At 47.7% G+C, this 17,836-nt stretch overlaps 2 protein-coding genes across 2 annotated transcripts in view; one reads left to right on the top strand and one right to left on the bottom strand.

Annotated features, from left to right (window-relative positions):
- Positions 1 to 7,879: 7,879 nt before the first annotated feature.
- LOC103644913 (phosphatidylinositol 4-kinase beta 1) lies at positions 7,880 to 11,442 on the bottom strand. The gene is made up of 7 exons (XM_008668059.2): positions 11,175 to 11,442; positions 9,995 to 10,917; positions 9,651 to 9,839; positions 9,456 to 9,504; positions 8,801 to 8,933; positions 8,390 to 8,453; positions 7,880 to 7,993 (listed from the first exon to the last, which is right to left on the bottom strand). The coding sequence occupies exons 1-7, from the start codon at positions 11,440 to 11,442 to the stop codon at positions 7,880 to 7,882; spliced, it is 1,740 nt and encodes a 579-aa protein (XP_008666281.2).
- A 483-nt stretch (positions 11,443 to 11,925) lies between these two features.
- The window catches only part of LOC100194160 (uncharacterized), a 38,601-nt gene continuing 32,690 nt past the window's right edge, over positions 11,926 to 17,836 (top strand). Inside the window, 2 exon segments of the mRNA NM_001359410.1 lie at positions 11,926 to 12,125; positions 12,237 to 12,268. Of these exon segments, the coding sequence (NP_001346339.1) occupies positions 12,027 to 12,125; positions 12,237 to 12,268 (131 nt within the window). The 5' untranslated portion in view covers positions 11,926 to 12,026.

The raw sequence follows: 17,836 nt of genomic DNA, 5'->3' as shown, positions 1-17,836 counted from the left end.
AGCAAAACATTTGAAAGTGACTGGTGGTCAGAGATAGGAATTTTACCAATACCAATCACATCACTCTTGCCATTATCTGCAAACACAATTTCTTGTGCTTCTTGAGTTAGTTGCAAGGAGTGAAACATGTCTTTCTCCCCGGTCATGTGATTTGTACATCCACTGTCAAGCACCCAGCTTGACCCACCAGAGGAGTAGACCTGCAAAACAAATTTAGGCTATGCTTTTAGGTACCCAAATTGAATTAGGTCCTACAGTGTTAGTTATCGCCTTGGGTACTCACACACTCCTTTTCATGACATTTCTCTTAGTGTAGGCACCCACATATTTTACAACCAGTTTTCCTGAATCCCAAGTCAACATATAATCACAAAGATAAGAATGAGAAATAGGAGCTCTAAATTTTTCTCCATTGGTGGAAACCGCTTCCTTCATCTTATCCTTTGTGGAACTCAAGTTTACCTTCACTTGAGTTGACTTGTCATTTGAGGAGTGAATCCTCCCCAAGGCATCATATAGGGTGGTTCCCTCTATGAACTTGGGGGATCTCCACCCCTTATGCTCTATGCTAGGGTTTATCTTGTATGAGTTGTACCCAAGCCCCTTTCTCCCATTGTTGGGCTTCAAAGTTTTGTACTTGGGTTCAACTTTCTTTAACCCATCATTGCTAGAGCACTACTTCAATATTTTCTTGACTTTAACCTGTGAGCTTTCCTTCCTTGCATGGTTAGTCAAGCAACAAGAAGCATGATATTTTATACAATGTTTGCAAATGTTATTATTTGAGGAGCTAGCCTTAGATTCAATCAATAATGATGAAGCATTGAAGTTCTTGCAGCTTTCAAGTTGCACTTGAAGTTCTTGATTTTGGACTGTCAAGCTTAACATGCTTGATTCAAGTACATCTTTTTCATTTTCAAGACTAGCTATAGAGGTTTTCATATTGGTCATTTCTTTCTCTTTATCCTCTATAGTCATTTTGACTAAAGATACTTCCTTAGTCAAGGCTTATAGCATCTCATCTTTATTGAATAGCAATTCTTGCAGCTCTAGGTTTCTCTCCTTTTCAAGGATGAGCAAGTCTTCTTGAGCGTCAAGAGTTACTTTTCTTTTATCTAGCTTCTCCATCAATTTAGTAATTACATTGTATCCATTTAAACCAAATTCTTTAATCATTTTATTTTTCATGGCAATTTGTTCATCATCATCATTAGTGAAATCATCATTAAATAAGGTTACCTTATCTTCTTTTGCCATGAGGCAAGTAGGGGTGTAGGAGTCATCAAAGAGGTTGGTGAAGAGTTTCCAGGTTGAGGTGGATTGAATGGCGACATTAGCCACCTCTTCTTCTTCCTCCGAGCTTTAACTCTCTTCGTCGGAGTTCCATTCTTCACCTATGTGGGTTTGGACATACTTCTTCTTCTTGAAGTATCCCTTGCCCTTGCCTCCCTTCTTCAACTTGTCCCTTTTGTAATCTTTCTTGGCATCTTGTTCCTTCTTGTTTGGACAATCCGCAATGAAGTGACCGGTCTGGCCACATTCATAGCATGCCCTCTTCTTTCCTTTTCTCTGATATTTGTCATTCTTCCGTACAAACTTCTTGAAGGTCTTGATGAACATCGTCGTGTCCTCATCACTTGAGCTATCTTCATCGCTTGATGTTTCAACCACCTTCTTTGACTTGTGGTCTTTGCTTTTCTTGGAAGAATCTTGCTCATTTGAAAACAAGGCATGTGAGTCTCTTGTTTTTATTGGAGCTTCTTCGGACTTATGTTGTTGAATTTTGGCAAATAGTTGATGTGGAGTCATCTCCTCATAATCATCACGATCTCTTATCATCCTTGCCAAACTCTTGTCCTTTTCTTTATAGGCTCTCATGAATAGCCTAGTGACCTTCGAGTCACTCCAATCTTCACTACCCAACACCCTTATTTTATTGACCAATACCATTAACTGGTCAAAGAGTGATTGAAGAGATTCACCCTTAGGCCAATCATATCTTACAAGTTCACTTTCCAAAGCTTCAATTCTATGTCTTTTAGCTTTGGGATCTCCTTCATGTGACATTTTCAAAATATTCCAAATGTCACGTGCATCTTCTCTTCCTTGAACTTTCTGGTACTCTTCCGGACAAAGGCTTCCTTTGATTATGCTCACTGCTTGAGCAATGCGATGCACCTCTTGCATCATTTCCGATGTCATCTCTTCTCCTTGGGTAGGCTTATGCATACCTATATTAACAATCTCCCAAAGACTAGGATGCACACCGATTAAATGCGACTTCATCTTATCGGCCCACTCATCATAGTTCAACTCACTAAGAGTTGGTAACTTTCCGAGTGGAGCCAAAGAGAAGTTGGGAATAAAATTTCTAGAGTAATCAAATTGAACCTTATTGAATTCGGTACCTTTACTTTTGGTTGATGATGCTTCGGTGTTGAGACTTACCTTGCTCATCACCCTTGACACCAAAAGTTCCACCAAGTCATCATTGTAGATTCAATTTTCCCTTTTTCTCTATCTTCTTCGGCCTTTCTTCTTGTTTCTTCTTCTTCCGCCTTTTTCTTTGCATCTTCCTCTTTCATTTTGAGGAACATTTTCTCCGCAATCTTCATGGCAAGGTCGAGGACCTTGGGGTCCACTTCCTCACCGGTGGAGGTGGTAGGGATTTCCTCGAGAAGAGGATCCACATGGTCCCTTTGTGTAGACATGATCGCAACCTCACGCGGTTAAGCGTAAAATGAGGCACGAAGCTTTGATACCAATTCAAAGTAGCCTAGAGGGGGGGGGTGAATAGGCTACACCTGGAATTTTTCACTAAAAACTTCGAGATAGTGTTAAATTCAAGTTGCGCTAGTGCAAACTGGTTCAGCTGATTTTGTTTACAGCTGAACAAGTTTGAACCTGCTCAACTTAGATTAGATAAATAGTTAAACAAGTGTGACAAAGTAATGAGAGATTCTTTCTTAAGACTTGCCCTAGAGAAAATCCACTCAAATGGGTGACAAATCGATGTGAATTGGTTTCACACGATTTGCACACAGTATAATCAAATATGAACTAACCAACAATTTAAAGCACTTTCCAAGAGCACACCAAGAACACAGGATTTAACCCGAGGTTCGGCAACCACCACAAAGGTGTCCTACTCCTCGTTGAGGAGCCCACAAAGGGCCGGGTCTTTTCCAACCCTAATCCTCCACAAGCCGACCACCAAGGTCAAAGCAATCTCTTCTCAACTTAGCTCAACGAGCGGGTGATACAAACTTCTTGAGGTCGTCCACAAATTTGGAGACTCCCAAGCAACCTCTATCCGTCAAGGAACTCAAGGTTCCAAGAGTAATAAATTCGCACAAGATTCAAGTTTGCGATGAGCTCGAGAGATGAAGAGAAAGGGAGAATCGAGATGAAATCAACGAGTTAGACCGACTTCACCTCACACCAAGGGTCCTTCAATCAATTGAAGGAGATGCGATTTTGGGTGTGAGAGGTGGATTGAATGCTCTTGTTTGAGAGTTGGTCAGCCAAGAATTCGTGGAGAGGGCAGAAGTGAATGAAGAGAGAGAGAGTGTGAGGGGTATATAAAGGAGCCCCCAAAAGCTGGTGGTCGTTGGGGAATCCTAACTGAAAACCGGTTGAACCGGTTTCCACCAGGGTGGTTCTCGGTTCACTGGCTGACTCAGCCGAAGAGTGGACCGGTTCCAAAACCGGTTGAACCGATTTTCCAACAGTCTGCACACAACTTTTTTTGACTGGACTGACTAGCAGTCTGGCAGGTCAGAAAGTGACAGAGTGAACAATGCAAAAACCGGTTGAGCCGGTTTTTAGTTCGGTTGAGCCGATTTTTGAGACTGGCGAACAAATTTTTAGAAAACTGAAGAGAACCATGGGGAAATCTTAGTGGGAAGTGAAAGTGGTTTTTCCAAGAGCATTCATGATCTAGTAAAATGTTTTCTTAGAGGATTTGAAAAAGGTTTGGACTGAGCTCATCGCAATTACTTACTCAACTATTGTGGATCCCTCTTAATTGAACGACGATTCCTATGACTCAAGAATTGTAAAGAGTAAATTGTCGTTGTTCCCAAGCACTTGAAGCACGCTATATGATGTAGAATTTTAATCCACTGTGCTTTTACATTTGTGTACATATATGATCTGTGCTTCTCCTGTCTGTAGAATGATTGTATACATACTAGGAGCAAACTTGTTAGAAACTCTGCTTGTTTTGTCATTTAATCACCAAAACCCTCAGTCAGGGTTGATTGCACTTACAAGGTGCCCTAGTTTGATGTTCTTCAGTCTTACTTTCCGATCATGCCATTTAATTGTTTCAGCCTGATACTTATTGATGTGGTCTACTGCTTGGAACATGGTCCATTCTATGATGTCTTTTGTTATTTCGCAATTCTCTTTATCTTCTGCTGAAGCTAAGGTCCTTATTGAACCCATTCTTGCTTCTTCTGGTGTTATTTCTTTGTCACCAAACATAAGCTTTAACGAGGTAAAACCCGTTGACCTTGAGACAACAGTGTTGTGGTTCCACACCACCTTTACCAATTCGTCTGGCCATTTTCCTCTGGGCTGATTGAAGATTGAATTCATTATCCCTGTTATTCTGATTCTGTTGGCTCGTTCTACTAGTTCATTTGATTCCGGATGTCTCACTGATGCAAAATGTATTTTTGTACCGATTTGGTCACAAAAAACTTTGAATATTTCGGCATCAAACTGAGTTCCATTATCAACTGTGATGGCCTTCGACACGCCAAAGTGACAACCAATATTTTGCCATAAAAACTTTTGAACTGTGGCCGAAGTGATTGTAGCTAGAGGTTTAGCTTCAATCCACTTTGAGAAATATTCCACCGCTACTACAACATATTTTAAATTTCCTAGCACTGGTGGAAGTGGGCCCAGCAAATTTAGACCCCGCCTTTGCAATGGCTAGGTGGGCTGAATTAGTTGAGTTAGAGACGAATGTTGTTTCTGGTCTCTGGCACACTTATGGCAGTTTTCGCACTTTTGAACTAGATCTGCTGCATTCGAAGCTGCCTTCGGCCAATAAAATCCTTGTCTATAAAAACCTTTCCTAGTAAAGGCCTGGACCCAATATGAGCTCCACACAGTCCTGTTTGTATCTCCTTCATCAGCTCTTGACCTTCAGTTCTAGACAAACACTTTAGTAATGGAGAGCAGACTCCTTGTTTATACAACTCTCCCTCTATGATTACATAGGGTCTTGTTCTAGCTTCCATTTTTTGATGTAAGCTTCGTCATCCGAAAGACAATTGCCTTCCAGGAAAGATACAATCTCAGTCCTCCAATCTTTGTTGTGTACTGGCGAGATTGTAAGCACTGCTCTCTTCATGAGCTCGACTGAAGGTGTTTTTATTGTTTCAATAAATACTTCCGAAGATAGTGGAAGCCATGTGCCGCTGACTTAGCTAATAAGTCTGCATGCTTATTTTCTCCTCTTGGGATATTCTTTACTGAGAAACCTTCGAACGAGGCTTCCATTCTCTGGACTGTATCAAGATACTTCTCAAGCTTTGGATCTCTTGCTCTGCTGCTTTTATCAACATGGCATGCGATAACCTATGAGTCAGATTTGAGGACTGCCCTTCTTATTCCCATTGCCTTAAGCTTCCGAAGCCCCAAGAGAAGGGCTTCGTACTCTGTAATGTTATTTGTGCAGTTGAACTCCAATTTGGCTGCGTAGCAGATTTTGATCTTGGATGGTGAAATTAGGATAGCAGCTGCACCTGCTCCGAAGGTCCCCCATGACCCATCACAGAACACTATCCAAGCTTCGTTGTCTTTTGTGCTTTCTTCGTCCTGAGCCCCTGGTGTCCAATCAGCAATGAAGTCTGCTAACGCTTGGGATTGGATCACAGACATGTGAACATAATAAATAGTGAATTCATTCAGTTCTGCAGCCCACTTTGCAACTCTTCATGTGGCCTCTCTGTTCCTTATAATGTCCTTGAGAGGCTGAGACGAAGGTACTATAATATAGTATGACTGAAAATAATGCCAAAGCTTTCTGGAAGCCATCAATAAAGCATATAGCACCTTCTCCAGCTCTATATAGTTTGTTTTTGATGGACTAAGTACTTTAGAGACGAAGTATACTTGCACTTGCTTCTTCGCTTGGCCATCTTGTTTTTCCTGCACCAACGCTGCATTGACTGTAGCGTGAGAAGCAACCACATATAGTAGTAATGGGGCTCCTAGCGAAGGTGGAGTCAACGTTGTTAATTTTATTAGATATTGTTTTAGCTCTTCGAAAGACTTTTGTTGAGTTGGTCCCCATTGAAAGACTTCGACTGATTTTAGCACCTCGAAGAATGGCAAGTTCCTATCTGCTGATCTTGAGATGAATCTGTTGAGGAATGCCAGTCTTCCTGTTAATCTCTGAGCACCTTTTCTTGTCCTTGGTGGCTCCATCCAAAGTATAGCTTTTATTTTGTTTAGATTTGCTTCAATTCCTTTTGTTGACACAAGGCACCCAAGGAATTCCCCTTCTTCACCCCGAAGACACATTTCTCTAGATTAAGCTTGAGACCAGCCTTCCTGAAATTGGCAAATGTTTCTTGTAGATCGGCAATGTGATGTTTTTGCTTCATGCTTTTCACTATGATGTCATCGATATATGTCAGAATATTCCTGCCAATCTGAGAGCTGAGAACTTGGGCAGTCATTCTGCTGAAGCTTCCTCCAGCATTCTTGAGCCCCTAAGGCATCCAAAGGTAGCAGTAAGTCCCACTAGGGGTTATGAAGCTTGTCTTAGGTTCGTCTTCTTTCTTCATCCAGATTTGATGATAGCCTGAATAACAATCCAATAAGCTCATGAGCTATGAAGTAGCTGCTGCATCCACAAGAGAATCTATTCTTGGCAATGGGAATTCATCCTTCGGACATGCCTTATTTAGATCTGTGAAATCAATGCACATTCCCATTTTCCATTAGCTTTCTTCACCATCACAGTATTGGCCAGCCATTCTAGGTATGTTACTTCTATTATCACACCGGCACTCAGAAGCCTTTTGACTTCGTTTCGTGCACCTTCGGCTTTATCATCGGACATTTTCCGAAGCTTCTGCTTTCTTGGCTTGATAGACGGATCTACATTAAGTGAGTGTTCGATAACATCCCTATTAACACCACACAGATCATTGGCTGACCAAGCAAAGACATCCTTGTTGTTGAACAGAAACCTCAATAGAGTTCTTTCTTGTTCATCAGACAATTGAGATCCCAGCAATAACTTCTGCTCAGCTATATCTTCACATAGAAGCATGGGCCTCGGTTGATCTGCTGAGGTAGCTTTATCTCTTTTGTGCTTGTGCCGTTGATGGGCTTCAGCTTCATCTATGTTATAAATAGCCTTTGAATCTGTCTAGTTTTCTTCGGCCCTTCTAGCAGCCTCTTGACTCCCATGCACAATTATGGGGCCTTGGTCTTATGGTATCTTCATGCATAGATATGCTGGATGAAGTTCGAAAGCATCTAATGTTCCTTGCCCAATGATTGCATTGTAAGGATACTCCATATTAACAATATCGAAGACTACTTGCTCTGTCCTTGTATTGTGAACATAGCCGAAGGTAATCGACATTGTTATCTTCCCAAGTGCAACTATGTGCCTTCCTCCGAAGCCACAGAGGGGATGTGTTGCATCATGTATCTTATCATCTTGCTCTTGCATCTGCCTGAAGGCTTTTGCGAAGATGATGTGGCGCGGCAGTAAAAGTAACCCCTCCTGTGGCCGTGGCCATGCCTCTGCCTTAGCTACCCGCCCTTATGCTGTTGGTGCTGCGGCCGCCGCCTCTCGCATTCGGGGCTCGCGGCGCGGCCCCTCCACGACAAGCCCCCCCGCCTAAGCAGCAGAGGCAGCAGCAGCCGTCGTCGCCGGGGCTCCCAGCTCTGACCCCGACAGCGCGTCCTCCGCTGCATTCTCGCTGTGGTGGAGCTCACCGTAGGGAGGCGAGCGCTGTGCGCCGTCGGCCGTCCAGAGAGCGAGGCAGAGAGGAGGAGCAGAGAGGAGGAGACAGAAAAGAAAACGAGCGAGAGACAGAAAAGAAAGCGAAGTTGAGCCGTAAGGATGTCCAGAGAGCAGAGGAGAGTAGATGTTTTAGTTTAGAGGTAAAACGGTCCAATCAGTTGATATTTTGTCAAATAACCCCCTAAATGGCATTTTATCTGTAAGCCAGTGTTTGAAAATGACGTAATAACGAAACGTGTTCTTATAATATTACTAGGTCAGTGCCCGTGCGTTGCAACAGGGACATATAATATCTCGATAAATTATATATGCACATATGTGTTATATAGTTATGAGATAGAGGATGACATATGCGAGCTGTCCGAGATGACATCGAAGAGAAACTCCATTAGCCAATGGTATCCCACCTTTTGATAATTTGTGCCCATCTGATGATCCTTTAGAGTGGCTGGAAAGAAGAAAAAAAGTCGTTACTAGAATGACATCTGTTTGGGGAAATGGTACCCCTGACATAACTCCACATCGTGACATGGTCAATGGCAGGTGGGTCCCACACCCAGCTGGTCCGCATGTCACCACGTCAGGATGCAGGTGCATCAGAGGATTCCTTCCAGTAACAAAGTGACAAAGGCCACCATTTCATTGTTTATCAAAAAAATCAATAGAAACTCCAGTTGTGAGCTATGCGTTTCTAGTCTCATATATACAAATAAAAATTAGTACAAAAACAAGCCTGACCAGGTTTATGAAAGACTCAACATTAACTTTCATTGAACATACAGAAAACCAGCATACCTAGGAGCTTCTGCTTTTAAAACTTCAACACATATAAGGTAAGGAGCTTTCTCCCTAGAATTCAGAAGAACAGACTCGTCTTCAGGTATATGAACCACTCGATATATGCCCTTTCCCATCGGAAAGCATACTCCTAGCCATAGAAGAATAAAGAAAATATTATGATGTTATTCTAACTATGGTAATATGGTATGTAAATAAACTTAAAAACACATTGGTTCAGAGCTTCAAGTCAAGAAGAGAGTGCTCTTCTTTAACACAAACACTGGCTAGGCATATTGCTCCGATGCCTTATGCATTTAATTCAGTACACCACAGTCTGTAAATTACCTAGGTGCTCAGTTCAGCAGAAACAAAGAAACTAACTCCAGTCCTTACAATGGTGATGGCAACTGATGAACGAAAAATATGACAGAACAAGTTCTATCAAAAAGCTATTCAAGTAATCTATGCAGATGACTGAAACTGTTTTTTAAAGATTGCTCATCAAAAACATTTTCCATAATACAAACCTCAGACACAAATGGACAAGGCAAAAAATATAAATGTACATCCTCTAACTACCAAATGGACAAGGCAAATAACAAAAGGCTTAACAAAACTATATATAGAACAAAAGTTCAGGAGATATCCTGAATATGACAGCAGAAATCACCTCCATTTTTTTCAGTAGAAGCAATCTGGCTATTGATCTCTGTAAGAGACTGCCACACAAAAGAAGATATCATTGCAGTGCAGGGTACACGTTAAAATGTGAAAAGAACAAAGAGAGTGCAATGATTAGCACAGGATGACTGAAGGGTTGTGAAATGAATAGCCATGTAGTTACATGGTAATGTGTTTGACCTACCTCCCGGAGGGCAATCTTACGATCCTCAATAGGAAATATGTCTACCAGGCCATAAGATGTATCACATAAAGCCTGAACAAGTTCCAACGAAGCATAGTAAGAACCTTTTCGAAGCTCTGCTACTGCATTAATTGGTAATGGTGGTTTCCCACTTTGCTTCTCATTGATTCCTGTAGTACCAGGGTGTTTCTGCAATGCATATCACCACAATTAGGATGATGAGGACAGATGCAAAAAGAAATCACTGTAAAAAACAACATATAAAAACTGGCATAATATAGTACTATAACATGAACACGAGATATCGTATCAAGCAGAAAAATAACATGAGACCAGATCCTTGCCTCTTTTGCCATTTTTGACCCAAAAATCTCAGAATCTTCAAGTGAGCGGTCTCTATCACGGAATAGCCTCTTAAAAAAGCTTTCTGATCCTGGGCTCCCCTCAGAAAGATTGTTAGATTGACTGCTTTCTATGTGCCCACTCTTAGGATCTTCTGGGTGCACTCTAAACAACCTACGGAATGACAAAAACTCTGGATTATCTTCCTCTTCGATACCACTACTTCCCTTACCATAATCATCATTTTTATCAGGCCCCTCAGTTCTCCTCTCCTCATGTTTATCCTTAAATAATTTGCGGAAGAAGTTTTCTTTATCACCTTCCTCACACTTGTCATCTTCATTCCTGTCATGAACAATCCCTTTCTTTTCTTCATTCTTATCCTTGAAAAGCCTGCGAAAGAAATTATCATCATCTGCATTTTTATGGCCTTTATCATCTTCCTCTTTCTTGCTTGGTGTGCTGCCTTCCTTTTTCTCATCGTTTTTCTCCTTAAAGAGTTGCTTGAAAAAACCATCTCTCTTATCATCTTCTATGTTCGCACCAACCTTTTCCCTCTCATCTGGCTTTTGATGCCCTTCATCTTTCCTCTCCTCATTCTTATCTTTGAAAATTTTGCGGAAGAAACCTTCTCTGTCATCATCTTCCACACTCTTGCCCAATCTTTCCTCATTCCCATGTCTTGCATGATTACTATCTCTCCTCTCCTCGTTCTTATCCTTGAACATCCTGCGAAAAAATCCTTCCTTCTCATCATCCTCACCTTGCCTGTCCTCCTTATCACGAAAAAGTCGCTTCAACAAACCATTTGAGCTTGGTGTCAGTTCCATGTCCTCCTCTTTGCTATCCCTGAGTAATCTGCGGAAGAAACCATCTCTATCACTTTCTTCCTCCTCATTATCCTTCTCCCTGCTAAGATGTGGTCCTGCGCATAGATGGATCTCACGCTCTTATAGCCCTCCTCGGTGGCAGCGAACCGTTCACCAGGTCTGGAAGCAAGCGGCCCATGGCAGCGACCGCAGGCATGCCGTCGCGACCAAGCATGCCCTCGACCCCTCCTCTTTCCTCTCCCATAAACCCTAAACCGCCCTATTCCCCACTCGATTTCGCCATGGAAGGCGACGAGGCCTCGACGCCGCCTCCCCCGCCGTGGATGCAGAACTCCTCGCTCATGGCGCGCACCACGGACGTCGTGCCCTCCGCGTCCTCCACCGTCTTCTCCACGTACACCACCCCGCTCGTTGTCCCTGTGCCTGCTCCAGAACTCCTGCAGCAGCTCCTCGTCCCTCGCCTCGTCGCGCCCGCCCATCCCAACCCAGTTCCGGAGCTTGAACCGCACCACCGTCAGCGACATGGTCCCGGTCTCCGGCATCCGCGCCGCGTACGCCAGCGCCTCGCGGTCGTCGGCGCCACCCAGAAAGTAGAGCGCCGCCCGCTGGAGCAGGCACATCGCCGATGGGGGTGGGGGAAGGGATGGGGGCGGCGGCGCGATTGCATCCGTGAGAGGGAAGATGCGAGGGGTTTGGCTGATTTTTGAGTATGGGCTTGGGCGCGAGGAGGCGGTGTCGTAGGGCGCGACAGGGTGCAGGCCGGGTCGCGCGGAGGTCGCACGATTCACGGAGGCGGGGGATGCGGATGGGGATGGGGTGGCGGCGGCTCACGCGGGGTGGGGAAGGGGAGGTGGGAGAACGAACGCGGGCGTGGGCAGGCGAACGGTGTGGATTCACGGAAGCGAACGAACGGTGCAGATTCACTGAAGGCAGAACACAAAAAACAGACTATTATTGCTAACTTAATAAGTAGTAGAGATTCGAGCGAATCCTCAGTTTAATAATGGCAGAATTCCAATTTTGTCTTCTCGGCACCCGCGGGAGCTGCGGCAGCGGCATGAAGGCGCGGCCCCGTGCGTGCTAGTGCCTCCGTCAAGTGACAAGGCGTGGCCGCAAGTCGCGCACGAGTCGTGGCGACGGCATCCAAGCAAGGAAAAGAAATAAAGCGGAAAACTTTAAACGGGTACGCAGGAGATCCAGCGAAATGGCGGCGCCGCCGCCGTCATATCCAGCGGCCTTGAAGCCGGAGATCGGCCCTGACGGCCTCGCTCGAGATTCTCCCGTAATCGCCTACACCGAGAAGGTCCGCATCCCGGCACACCCCTCCCTTCCACCCTAGACGCATTCTTGGTTCATCAATGGTTCAGTGTTTGTTGGGTTTCGGGCTTCTTACTATCTGGTGTCTTGTTTGCAGGTCATTTTGGAGGAGCAGCTGCAGCTGAAGAAGTAAGCCAGTCCTCTGTTCCCCTAATTTCAAATTCTGCTGTCCAAAATCGTGGATCTACGCCCCTACCATTTATCTGGAGTGTACACCGTACACGAGTTAAATTTGCAGTAGTATCAAGAGGAACCGGGTGATACCTGGGTGTTGCTGCAGAAATTTCTAAGATTATTGTGTTAAATAATACGGATACACAGTCATGTGAAACCAGAAAGCAGAAGTTGCTACTTAAATGACTATACAATTTAAAAATTAAAGCAAGAAAAATGGTGACTTGAATTCAGCACATAGGAAGCATGACTGCATGACCAATAATGATCATGAGAAAATTAGAGGATATAGCTGATAGTTTTACACTCCCTTCTAAATACAACATCAACACTCCCTTCTAAATAGTATCTAAAAATTTAGATACCTTGCATTTAAACTACATTAGAAAGGTAAGTCAACGATACTTTCTGTAAATAATAGAACCTGCAGTTACATCAACAATACCAGGACCTTAAATCTAGCATGGCGCAACTGAATTGATGCATTAAGAAGAATATGAAGCACATAGTCCAGGAATGGAATTATGGGTGCAAGTGAAATTTGTGGCCTGCAGATATGTCCACCCGGTATTTGTGGCGATAAATGAAATGATGAGAGTAGGGACAGAATCACACAAACATGTTCAGGGGTAGTTGTTCTCTATATAAGTATATACAGATCATCCTTAAGGGTTTCAAAGGAACCATTTCCAAGAAGCAAGTATTTCTACGGTTCTACCTCAACAACGGCCATAGCGATAAGATAGATAGTCATTTGGATCCATACCCACAACTGTCAAAAACTGGCCTCAATACTTGGTCTTAATATGGCACAACGATGGCAGATTATGGGCTTAGAAGTTAGAACCAGTCAAAACCCCCCTCTTGAAGTCACCAATAGACATGCAGCAGGAACTGAAAAGGTTGCCAGCAAAATTAAGGTACAATGAGCTCTCAAGATTAGTTCTCCTTATGCCTTAGCTCATGACCATAGTCCCAAAGTTGTAATGCCGCACATCATCTGGTAGAACTACAGATTCTACCGGGCAGATCTCGCAGATTGTAGGGTGGGGGTTGGGCGCGACCAGGGCGGCGGCGCTGGGGCGCCGTCGTGATGCTGGCTGATCGCGCGCAGGGAGAAGATCACAAGAGACTCTGGCTCCCTCTGGGAAGCCAGAATAAATTGGTATTCTGCTTATCTTTATTCAAGAGTTTACAGATCTATATATAGAGCTATCTCAAGTCTATCTACTAACTTTGGATAAGTATAACTAACTAGATAGAGCTGATCTATTTAGCTATTGGGCCTTGGGCCCCACCTGGGCAGCCTTGGCCCTATTGCGCCTAACATAGGCTTGGCCATACATAACATCTCTCCCCGCCTTCTCAAACAGCTCGTCCTCGAGCTGTAAGTTGGGGTAAGCAGCACGGAACTCTTCAAGCTTTTCCCATGTGGCATCATCTTCAGCCAGTCCACGCCACTGTACGAGAACCTGCCACACGCCCCGCCTAAGTTGAGCACGAAGCACCTTGGCCGACACAAGAAGCAGTCGGCCATCCATCACTGGGTCAAGCGTCTTCGGAGTTGCAGGAGGATCCCCACGGTGCGGCTTCAGCAGGCTGACGTGGAAGACATCATGGATGCGAGCACCATCTGGCAATTGCAGGCGGTAGGCTACCGACCCAATCCTTTCCTGGACACGGAAAGGGCCGGCGTAGCGATGTCCCAGCTTCCCCTTCGCGCGCGGATGGAGGGACTGAAAGGTGCGGTGCAGCAGGCGTAGCCACACCCAGTCGCCCACCTGGAACTGGACCTCCCGATGCCCAGCATCGTAATACTTCTTGGCGAGCTGCTGGGCCTGCAAAAGACGCTGGCGCACCTCGGCCACCATCTCATCTCTGGAGCGTAGTATGTCGTCTGCGGCCTCAGTACGTGCCGTCCTTGGCGTGTAAGGTAGCATGGATGGTGGGGATCTGCCATAGACCACCTCGAAGGGAGTGGCACGCAATGCTGTGTGGTAGGAGGTATTATAGCAATACTCCGCCCAGGACAGCCAATCCACCCATGCCCGTGGTCGATTGCCGGTGACACACCGAAGATACATCGCAATAATTTTGTTGACCACCTCCGATTGTCCATCCGTCTGTGGGTGGAAGGCGATGCTCATCTTTAGTGTCACCCCGCCATCCTGAAGAGGTCGCGCCACACGTGCCCGGTGAAGACGGGGTCCCGGTCACTGACAATAGACAACAGGAACCCGTGCAGTCGTACGATGCCGTCAAAGAATGCCCGTGCTACGGATGACGCGGTGTAGGGGTGGCCGAGGGCGATGAAGTGGGCGTATTTGGAGAAGCGATCCACCATCGTGAGGATGACGGACTTGCCTGCCACCTTGGGCAGCCCCTCGATGAAGTCCATGGAGATGTCGGCCCACACCTGGGACGGCACCTCAATGGGTTGCAGGAGGTCGCCCGGCTGCTGCGCCAGTGTCTTGTTTTGCTGGCACGTGGTGCAGGTGCGCACCCAGTCCTGGACGAGCGCGCGATCATGTGGCATGTAGAAGTCTGCCCGCAGTCGATGGAGGGTTTTTTGGACGCCCTCATGACCCGCCGAGTGCGCCAGTGTCAGCACCTGGTGGCGCAGGTCGTCGTTGTTCGGCACGAAGATGCGTGTGCCGTGCAGGAGCAGCCCGTCGACGAGGCGCCATGGCGCAGCCAACACGCCGTCTCGCAGCTGCTGGAGGAGGTGCTGCCCGTCAGGTGCAGCTGCCAGCGCCCGCCTGATGTCGTCCAGCATGGAGAATGTCGGGCCCGAAATGGCTAGTGCTGCCATAGTCGTGTCCTCCACGGCAGCCTCCGAGTCGCGGCAGGATAGGGCGTCGGCCACGGTGTTCAGGCGCCCCGGCCTGTATTCCACTGAGAAATCGAAACCGAACAACTTGCTGGTCCACTGAGGAACTGTGGACAAGCGCTGATCCAACAAGAATTTTAGACTGTAGTGGTCAGTCCGAACAGAAAAGTGGCGCCCCCACAAGCACGGGCGCCAGCGACGGACGGCCTGCACGAGGCCGATGAGCTCCCTCTCGTAGGCCGCCAACTTAAGGTGGCGGGCTGCAAATGGCTTGCTGAAGTAGGCGAGAGGTCCCGCGCCCTGATGAAGGACAGCACCGAACCCTGCACCTGACGCGTCACAGTCGACGACGAAGAGCGTGGCGAAGTCCGGCATCTGGAGCACTGGCCCGTCGTCAGGGCGTGCTTTAGGGCGTGGAAGGCTGATGTCGCATCATCGTCCCAGGCAAACACGTCTCGTCGCAAGAGACGCGTCAGCGGGGCTGTGATGAGGCCGAAGTCTTTGATGAACTTCCGGTAGTACCCTGCCAGTCCCATGAAGCCCCGGAGGCCTCGTGCCGACCGCGGGGGCGGCCAGGAGGTCACTGCCGCGACCTTGTTGGCGTCCATGGCGACCCCGCCCTCGGAGATGACATGGCCCAGATAGGCCACCGATGTGGCGCCGAAGGAACACTTGGAGCGCTTCAGGTGGAGGTGGTGTGCCTGCAGTGTCTCGAGGACGATGCTCACATGCTGGAGGTGCTCCGCCCATGATGTACTGTAGATCAGGATATCGTCGAAGAAGACAAGCACAAACTTCCGAAGATATGGGTGGAGTACGTCGTTCATCAGGGCCTGGAAAGTAACAGGCACGTTTGAGATGCCGAACGGCATGACCAGGAACTCATAGTGGCCATGATGGGTGCGGAACGCCGTCTTGGCGATGTCATCGGTGTGCATCCGCACCTGGTGGTAGCCTGAGCGTAGGTCCAGCTTGGAGAAGAAACGGGCTCCATGGAGCTCGTCCACCACCGGGATCGAGAACTTGTCCTTGGACGTCTTGGCGTTGAGGGCGCGATAGTCGATGCAGAAACGCCACGAGCGGTCCGCCTTGCGAACCAAGAGCACCGGAGCGGAGAACAGGGACATGCTGGGTCTTATGATGCCTTGTGTGAGCATGGCCTCACACTGTCGCTCCAGCTCGTCCTTCTGCAGCTGCGCGTACCGGTACGGTCGTACGACCACCGGAGCTGTACCGGGCAGCAGGTGGATGCGATGGTCGTAGGGGCGGGCCGGGGGCAGTCCCGTGGGCTCGTCGAAGATGGCGCCATGTTGCTGCAGAAGGACGTCCATTAGGGGCTGTTGGGCAGTGTCGACGACTGCCACAGCCAGCTGCTGCAGGGCAGGCTGTTGCGTGGCCCGCACACCTTGCCACTGGATGCGCCGGCCCTGGCGCTGGAACGACAGGGTCAGTGCTCGGAAGTTCCACTGGATGGTACCCAACGTCTCCAGGAAGTCCACGCCGAGGATGAAGTCGAAGCCGCCCAGGCGCATCCCGACGCACGTGATGGAGAAGGACTCGTCGTTGATGATGACGGGGACGTCGCGGGTGATGCCGGCGCAGGGTAGGCGGTCACCGTTGGCCACCGTGACCCGAAGGTGCTCGCCACCTGCCATAGCTAGCCCGAGGCGGCTCATCGTGTCACCGTTGAGGAAGTTGTGGGTTGACCCTGTGTCCATGAGCGCGAGTAGTTGCTCGCCGTTGATGGTGACTGGTAGCAACAACGTCTTGTCCGTCCGGATGCCCACCAGCGCGTGTAACGAGACCACCAGCGCGTTGGCTCCGGTGACGTCTGGGGCGGCCGACTCCTCCAGGGGGTCGACCCCACCCTCACCGGCCGCCTCGTCGAGGAAGTCGTCGACCTCCAAGTAGAACAACCGCTGGCAGACGTGTCCCTGAACGTAGGGTTTGTCGCAGTTGAAGCAGAGCCCCTGCCGGCGCCGCTCCTGCTGCTCGACCGGAGACAATCGGCGAAACGGGCGTGTCGGAGTCGTACTATCGCCTGGCGTCGTCGTACCGGTCGGTAGAGCCCCGGGCGGTGCTGGTGTCACGCGACCCGAGCCCTGCGCCCGTTGCGGTGGTCGCGACTCGCGCTGCTGGGATGGGGGCCAGGCCGCCGCGCGCCGTTCGAACGCCTGCGCCAGGTACATGGCAGTTTGTAGATCCTGCGGGTCGCGCAGCTCAACGTCCACCCGCAAGTACTCGGGGAGGCCGCCCACGAATAGCTCCGTCTTCTGCATGGGGGAGACGTCCCGAGCTCGACACAGCAACGCCTGGAAGCGGTCCGAGTACTCCTGGACCGTGGACAGGAAGGGGAGGCATCCTAGTTCCGCAAGGCGAGAACCGCGCACTGCTAGATCGAAGCGAAGGCGACACAGCTCGGCGAAGCGATCCCAAGATGGCATGCCCTCATCCCGTTCCAGGGCATATTACCATGTCTGTGCCGGCCCCAAGGTTATTAAAATGACGAAACGTTGAAACGCTCATGGGTGAGTTTTAACTTTTAAACGGTTTAAACAAAGTTTAAACGTAGTTTTAAACAACATAGGGAAATTTCAATATATCATAATTTCAGGCAATTATATCAAGTCAAATACCAAACAACTGTGGCGGAACTGCCCGAATTATTCCAACTTAAGTGTCTAAGTCCCGCC

Source organism: Zea mays, chromosome 1, assembly GCF_902167145.1.
Source record: "Zea mays cultivar B73 chromosome 1, Zm-B73-REFERENCE-NAM-5.0, whole genome shotgun sequence".
In the NCBI taxonomy this organism is placed as follows: domain Eukaryota; kingdom Viridiplantae; phylum Streptophyta; class Magnoliopsida; order Poales; family Poaceae; genus Zea; species Zea mays.
The sequence above is the reverse complement of the archived record's forward strand: the minus strand, read 5'-3'. Positions and strand labels throughout refer to the sequence as shown.